General features: G+C 69.9%; 1 protein-coding gene across 1 annotated transcript in view; it reads left to right on the top strand.

The window, feature by feature from the left end:
• Positions 1 to 5,523: 5,523 nt before the first annotated feature.
• Positions 5,524 to 7,500, top strand: part of LOC120381877 (paired immunoglobulin-like type 2 receptor alpha) — a 10,543-nt gene continuing 8,566 nt past the window's right edge. Inside the window, exons 1-2 of the mRNA XM_039500041.1 lie at positions 5,524 to 5,709; positions 6,788 to 7,165. Coding sequence (XP_039355975.1) covers positions 5,652 to 5,709; positions 6,788 to 7,165 — 436 coding nt within the window. The 5' untranslated portion in view covers positions 5,524 to 5,651. The remainder of the gene's footprint in view (positions 5,710 to 6,787; positions 7,166 to 7,500) is intronic.

The following is a 7,500-nucleotide window of genomic DNA, read 5'->3' as shown; positions in this document are numbered from 1 at the left end:
CCTCCCTGTGCCCCTGCCCCATTCACCTGCCCCAGCCCCTCCCTGTGCCCTGCCCCATTCACCTCCCCCAGCCCCTCCCTGTGCCCCTGCCCCATTCACCTTCCCCAGCCAGCCCCTCCTGTGCCCCTGCCCCATTCACCTCCCCCAGCCCCTCCCTGTGCCCCTGCCCCATTCACCCTGCCTCAGCCCCTCCCTGTGCCCCTACCCCATTCACCCCACCCCAGCCCTCCCTGTACCCCTGCCCCATTCACCCCACCCCAGCCAGCCCTCCCTGAGCCCCTGCCCCATTCACCCCACCCCAGCCAGCCCTCCCTGTGCCCCTGCCCCATTCACCTCCCCCAGCCCCTCCCAGTGCCGCTGCCCCATTCACCTCCCCCAGCCAGCCCCTACCTGTGCCCCTGCCCCATTCACGTCACCAGCCCCCCCTGTGCCCCTGCCCCTTCCTCCTGCCCCTGCCCTCCCTGTGCCCCCCCCCTCCCCTCCCCTCTCCCTCCCCCCGCCCCATTCCCTGCCCCTCCCTGTGCCCCTCTCCCCTTCCTCCCCCGTGCCCCATTTCCCTGCCCCTCCCCTCCCTCTGCCCCTGCCCCATTCACCCCACCCAGCCAGCCCTCCCTGCCCATTCCCCCAGCCCTCCTGCCCCTGCCCCAGTCCCCTGCCCCTCCCCCTTCCCTGTCCCACATCACCCCCTGCTGGTCGGGTCTCGCCAGTGAAGGGCTGCCCCAGTTCTGTGCCCCCGTGTCACGCCCCAGGCTCACCCCACCAGGGACAGCAGCAGCAGCAGCAGCTCCTGGCTCATGGCCCCAGCAGAGGTGACTCCGGCCCCACTGGCTCTGCCCCCGCAGCTCATTTGAGGAAGCTGGTGACAGCTTGGCCTTTCCTGTGTGAAATCCCCGCCTGGGCCAATGAGACACTGCATGGAGGGGAGGAGGGGTAGCAGGCCAGGACTCCTGGGTTCTCTCCCGGCGCTGGGAGGAGTGGGGGCTGGTGGGTTAGAGCAGGGGCTGGGAGCCAGGACTCCTGGGGTCTCTCCCTGGCTCTGGGAGGGGAGTGGTGGCTGGTGGGTTACTTGAGTGGGGGCTGGGAGCCAGGACTCCTGGGTTCTCTCCCCAGTTCTGGGAGGAGTGGGGCAGGTGGGTTAGAGCAGAGGGGCCTGGGAGCCAGGACTCCTGGGTTCTCCCCGGCTCTGGGAGGAGTGGGGGCTGGTGGGTCAGAGCAGGGGGCTGGGAGCCAGGACTCCTGGGTTCTCTCCTGGCTCTGGGAGGAATGGGGCTGGTGGGTTAGAGCAGGGGGCTGGGAGCCAGGACTCCTGTGTTCTCTCCCGGCTCTGGGAGGAGTGGGGCTGGTGGTTCAGAGCAGGGGCTGGGAGCCAGGACTCCTGGGTTCTCTCCTGGCTCTGGGAGGAGTGGGGCTGGTGGGTTAGAGCAGGGGCTGGGAGCCAGGACTCCTGGGTTCTCCCCGGCTCTGGGAGGAGTGGGGCTGGTGGGTTAGAGCAGGGGCTGGGAGCCAGGACTCCTGGGTGCTCTCCCGGCTCTGGGAGGGGGGCTGGTGGGTTAGAGCAGGGGGCTAGGAGCCAGGACTCCTGGGTTCTCTCCCGGCTCTGGGAGGAGTGGGGCTGGTGGGTTAGAGCAGGGGGGGCTGGGAGCCAGGACTCCAGGGTTCTCTGCCCGGCGCTGGGAGGGGAGTGGCGGCTGGTGGGTCAGAGCAGGTGGGGCTGGGACCCAGGACTCAAGGGTTCTCACCCCGGCTCTCGGAGGAGTGGGGCTGGTGGGTCAGAGCAGGGGCTGGGAGCCAGGACTCCTGGGTTCTCTCCTGGCTCTGGGAGGAGGGGGCTGGTGGGTCAGAGCAGGGGCGGGGAGCCAGGACTCCTGGGTCCGCTCCTGGCTCTGGGAGGGGAGTGGGGGCCGGTGGGTCAGAGCAGGGGGGGCTGGGAGCCAGGACTCCTGGGTTCTCTCCCCGGCTCTGGGAGGGGAGTGTGGGCCGGTGGGTCAGAGCAGGGGGGGCTGGGAGCCAGGACTCCTGGGTTCTCTCCCCGGCTCTGGGAGGGGAGTGGGGGCCGGTGGGTCAGAGCAGGGGGAGCTGGGAGCCAGGACTCCTGGGTTCTCTCCCAGGCTCTGGGAGGAGTGGGGCTGGTGGGTCAGAGCAGGGGAGCTGGGAGCCAGGACTCCTGGGTTCTCTCCCGGCTCTGGGAGGAGTGGGGCCGGTGGGTCAGAGCAGGGGCTGGGAGCCAGTACTCCTGGGTTCTCTCCCCGGCTCTGGGAGTGGAATGGGGGCTGGTGGGTTAGAGCAGGGGCTGGGAACCAGGACTCCTGGGTTCTCTCCTGGCTCTGGGAGGAGTGGGGGCTGGTGGGTCAGAGCAGGGGCTGGGAGCCAGGACTCCTGTGTTCTCTCCCGGCTCTGGGAGGAGTGGGGGCTGGTGGGTCAGAGCAGGGGCTGGGAGCCAGGACTCCTGGGTTCTCTCCTGGCTCTGGGAGGAGTGGGGCTGGTGGGTTAGAGCAGGGGGCTGGGAGCCAGGACTCCTGGGTTCTCCCCCGGCTCTGGGAGGAGTGGGGCTGGTGGTTACAGCAGGGGCGGGCTGGGAGCCAGGACTCCTGGGTTCTCTCCCGGCTCTGGGAGGAGTGGGGGCTGGTGGGTTAGAGCAGCGGGGCTGGGAGCCAGGACTCCTGGGTTCTCTCCCGGCTCTGGGAGGAGTGGGGCTGGTGGTTAGAGCAGGGGGGGCTGGGAGCCAGGACTCCTGGGTTCTCTCCCTGGCTCTGGGAGGGGAGTGGGGGCGGGTGGGTTGGAGCAGGGGGGGATGAGAGCCAGGACACCGGGGTTCTCTCCCTGGCTCTCGGAGGGGAGAGGGAGCGGGAGGGTTCGAGCACGGGGGCTGGGACCCAGGACACCTGGGTTCTCTCTCCCGGCTCTGGGAGTGTGGGCCGTGGGTCAGAGCAGGGGGCTGGGAGCCAGGACTCCTGGGTTCTCTCCCGGCTCTGGGAGGAGTGGGCCAGGTGGTTAGAGCAGGGGCTGGGAGCCAGGACTCCTGGGTTCTCTCCCGGCTCTGGGAGGAGTGGGGCTGGTGGGTTAGAGCAGGGGCTGGGAGCCAGGACTCCTGGGTTCTCTCCCGGCTCTGGGAGGAGTGGGGCTGGTGGGTTAGAGCAGGGGAGCTGGGAGCCAGGACTCCTGGGTTCTCTCCCGGCTCTGGGAGGAGTGGGGGCTGGTGGGTTAGAGCAGGGGCTGGGAGCCAGGACTCCTGGGTTCTCTCCCGGCTCTGGGAGGAGTGGGGCTGGTGGGTTAGAGCAGGGGGCTGGGAGCCAGGACTCCTGGGTTCTCTGCCCGGCGCTGGGAGGAGTGGGGCTGGTGGGTCAGAGCAGGTGGGGCTGGGAGCCAGGACTCCTGGGTTCTCTCCCGGCTCTGGGAGGAGTGGGGTTGGTGGGTCAGAGCAGGGGCTGGGAGCCAGGACTCCTGGGTTCTCTCCCCGGCTCTGGGAGGGGAGTGTGGGCCGGTGGGTCAGAGCATGGGGGGCTGGGAGCCAGGACTCCTGGGTTCTCTCCCCGGCTCTGGGAGGGGAGTGTGGGCCGGTGGGTTAGAGCAGGGGGGCTGGGAGCCAGGACTCCTGGGTTCTCTCCCGGCTCTGGGAGGAGGGGGGCTGGTGGGTTAGAGCAGGGGGCTGGGAGCCAGGACTCCTGGGTTCTCTCCCGGCTCTGGGAGGAGTGGGGCTGGTGGTTTAAAGCAGGGGGAGCTGGGAGCCAGGACTCCTGGGTTCTCTCCCCGGCTCGGGGAGGGGAGTGGGGGCTGGTGGGTTAGAGCAGGGGTCGCTGGGAGCCAGGACTCCTGGGTTTTCTACCCGGCTCCGGGAGGGGAGTGAGGGTTGGTGGGTTAGAGCAGGGGGCTAGGAGCCAGGACTCCTGGGTTCTCTCCCGGCTCTGGGAGGAGTGGGGCTGGTGGGTTAGAGCAGGGGGCTGGGAGCCAGGACTCCTGGGTTCTCTGCCCGGCGCTGGGAGGAGTGGGGCTGGTGGGTCAGAGCGGGTGGGGCTGGGAGCCAGGACTCCTGGGTTCTCTCCCGGCTCTGGGAGGAGTGGGGTTGGTGGGTCAGAGCAGGGGCTGGGAGCCAGGACTCCTGGGTTCTCTCCTGGCTCTGGGAGGAGTGGGGCTGGTGGAGAGCAGGGGGGCTGGGAGCCAGGACTCCTGGGTTCTCTCCCGGCTCTGGGAGGCGAGTGGGCCGGTGGGTCAGAGCAGGGGCTGGGAGCCAGGACTCCTGGGTTCTCTCCCGGCTCTGGGAGGAGTGGGCCGGTGGGTCAGAGCATGGGGGCTGGGAGCCAGGACTCCTGGGTTCTCTCCCCGGCTCTGGGAGGGAAGTGGGGGATGGTGGGTCAGAGCAGGGGGAGCTGGGAGCCAGGACTCCTGGGTTCTCTCCCCGGCTCTGGGAGGGGAGTGGGGGCTGGTGGGTCAGAGCATGGGGGGCTGGGAGCCAGGACTCCTGGGTTCTCTCCCCGGCTCTGGGAGGGGAGTGTGGGCCGGTGGGTCAGAGCAGCGGGGGCTGGGAGCCAGGACTCCTGGGTTCTCTCCCCGGCTCTGGGAGGGAAGAGGGGGCTGGTGGGTCAGAGCAGGGGAGCTGGGAGCCAGGACTCCTGGGTTCTCTCCCGGCTCTGGGAGGAGTGGGGCTGGTGGGTCAGAGCAGGGGGGGCTGGGAGCCAGGACTCCTGGGTTCTCTCCCCGGCTCTGCGAGGGGAGCGGGGTCGGGTGGTTAGAGGAGGAGGGATTGGTTGGGGGCCAACTGGGAGCAGGGGCTGGATCTGGGTGGGTCAGGGGATTGGGACAGGGGCTGGGGCTGGCTGGGTTGGGGGGGTCGAGGACCAGGCTGGGGGTGCGGGGGGGTGAGGGCCGGGTCACCATCACAGCCTGGTTCCGGGTCCTGCTGCCCGGTGAGGTTTGGTTTCACACCAGTGCACACGCGCTAGTGACCCTGGGGTGGCCCGTGTGCCGGGGGGTGGCCAGGACCCCGGGGTGATCGCTGAGCCCTGCCCCCGATGTGCAGGGGTCCCCAGACCCCCTCCCCCCTCGGGGGGGCGGATACCCCGGCCCAGAGACGCTGGTTCCTCTGCGGGTCCAGCTGAGCTGCTGGGACGTGGGAAAAGGGGAACTGGGGCAGCTAATTATAGTGCAGCTTGGCACCCAGCCCCCCCGGCCCCTCCCCCCCAGCTCCAGCGTCCCTCCCCCCGTCCCCTCCCCCCCAGCTCCAGCGTCCCTCCCCCCAAGTTCCCATGTCCCCTGCAGCCCCACCCAACTATGCAGGCCGCAAGGATCCCCCCCCATGACCTCCAGCCCCCCTGTGCCCTCCATGCCCCCTGCAGCCCCGTCCCCTGAATGGCACCTGGCCCTGCACCCCAGGGCCCGGTGCCCCCCGCAGCTGCGAGGGCCGGGGCGGCTGGGACGCTCCCACCACGGAGCTGGCAGTGGAAGGGAAGTGACTACGACACTGGTCTGCTGTCCCCAATTGCCCAATTTCTCCCCCCCCCCGCACCCGCCTCCCTCGGTTTCCTCCTCGCGGTATTGCAACCGGCTCCCGCGTCCTGTTTTTCCAGCTTGCGTCCGGCCCCCGCCCTGGTCAGGGGGTGCTGGGCGGGGTGGCCGGAGCTCCGGGGAGCCACAGACCCAGCCCCGCGTGCCCAGAGATGCTGCTGCCACCGGGACACCCGGCCCTGCTGCTCCTGGCGGGAATCCTGCTTGGAGGTGGGTGTGTTCGGATGGGGCCGAATCCCCTGGGTGGGGGCCCATCTGCCCCGGCCTCCCGGCTTCCCCAGGGTCCCATCTCCCCGGCCTCCTGGCCTCTCCAGGGGCCCATCTCCCCTGGCCTCCTGGCTTCCCCAGTGGCCCATCTCCCCCGGCCTCCCGGCTTCCCCAGGGGCCCATCTCCCCTGGCCTCCTGGCTTCCCCAGTGGCCCATCTCCCCCGGCCTCCCGGCTTCCCCAGGGGCCCATCTCCCCCGGCCTCCCCAGGGGCCCATCTCCCCCGGCCTCCTGGCCTCTCCAGGGGCCCATCTCCCCTGGCCTCCTGGCTTCCCCAGTGGCACATCACCCCTGGCCTCCTGATCTCCCCAGGGGCCCATCTCCCCTGGCCTCCCGGCTTCCCCAGGGGCCCATCTCCCCCGGCCTCCCCAGGGGCCCATCTCCCCTGGCCTCTCGGCTTCCCCAGGGGCCCATCTCCCCCGGCCTCTCGGCTTCCCCAGGGGCCCATCTCCCCTGGCCTCCTGGCTTCCCCGGGGCCCATCTCCCCTGGCCTCCCAGCTTCCCCAGGGGCCCATCTCCCCCGGCCTCTCGGCTTCCCTGGGGCCCATCTCCCCCGGCCTCCCAGCTTCCCCAGGGGCCCATCTCCCCCAGCCTCCCGGCTTCCCCAGGGGCCCATCTCCCCCGGCCTCCCAGCTTCCCCGGGGCCCATCTCCCCCGGACTCCCATCTTCCCCAGGGGCCCATCACCACCACCATCCTGGCTTCCCCAGGGGCCCGTCTCCCCCGGGCTCTCGTCCCCCGGCAGAAGGGGTGAGCTGGGCCTGGCTCTGATCCGGGACAGGGCCCAGCACCAGCTGCTTGGGGGGAAGCCCTGCGATGAGGATGTGACCTGGTTCCCGGGGAAATGCCTGGCACGATGGGCACCCAGTGGCGGTTCCCAGGCACGACAGGATACAAACAACTAATAATAAATCCGCCTGCCCTATTGCCCGGGTTGGGGGGTCCCCTCTGCGCCCCCCTGGCTGCGGGTGGGATCCCGGGACCGGCCGCGGTGACAGATTGTGTCTCTGGGGGTCTTTGCAGCAGCTGCCCAGGATCCCCGGTACACGATAACCCAGCCCAAGTCCCTGTCGGCGCCGGCCGGGGGCTCCGTCACCCTGCCCTGCGCCTTCACCTACCCCCGCGAGATCGAGCCGCTGCGGGACCTCCGGGTTTACTGGAGACGGGGGGGATTCTATGGCGAGTTTATCTACAATCACACGGAGCGATTCACCCACCCGGATTACGGGGGCCGCATCGTCCTGGTCGGGGACCCGCGGGGGAGCCGAACGGGCTCGATCTGCATCGACCGGCTGCGGGAGTCGGACGCCAGCGAGTACGTCTGCCACGTCAGGGTGCAGAAGAACGATGGCGAATGGGAGCAATGGCGCGGTAACCCTGGGACCAGACTCACGGTGACAGGTGCCCCCCCAACCCCCGGCTTGCTCCATGTCTCTTGTTCCTACCCCCAGCTTCACACGCTCATGTGCCCTGGCGAATCCCCCACCCACCCGCAGCTCTGAGACCCTTGGTGTGTTCCCGGCTCCCTGAGCGCTGCACCCCGAATCCACGGCACCCCATGGCTGGAGCTCAGGGGCACCCCCACCAAGATCCCTTCCCATCCCCGGCTGTGTCCTCGCCCCGTCCGCCCGGGCGTCCCCTCTTCTGGGTCAGTCTCTGGCCCCATCCTGCAGCAGCCGGGCGTGTCGGTGAGTGAATGTGTGTGCCAGAACGAGTGTCAGTTGTGCGGCACTGAG

This window comes from Mauremys reevesii, linkage group 14, assembly GCF_016161935.1.
Source record: "Mauremys reevesii isolate NIE-2019 linkage group 14, ASM1616193v1, whole genome shotgun sequence".
In the NCBI taxonomy this organism is placed as follows: domain Eukaryota; kingdom Metazoa; phylum Chordata; order Testudines; family Geoemydidae; genus Mauremys; species Mauremys reevesii.
This window is presented reverse-complemented; position numbering and strand designations above follow the sequence as displayed.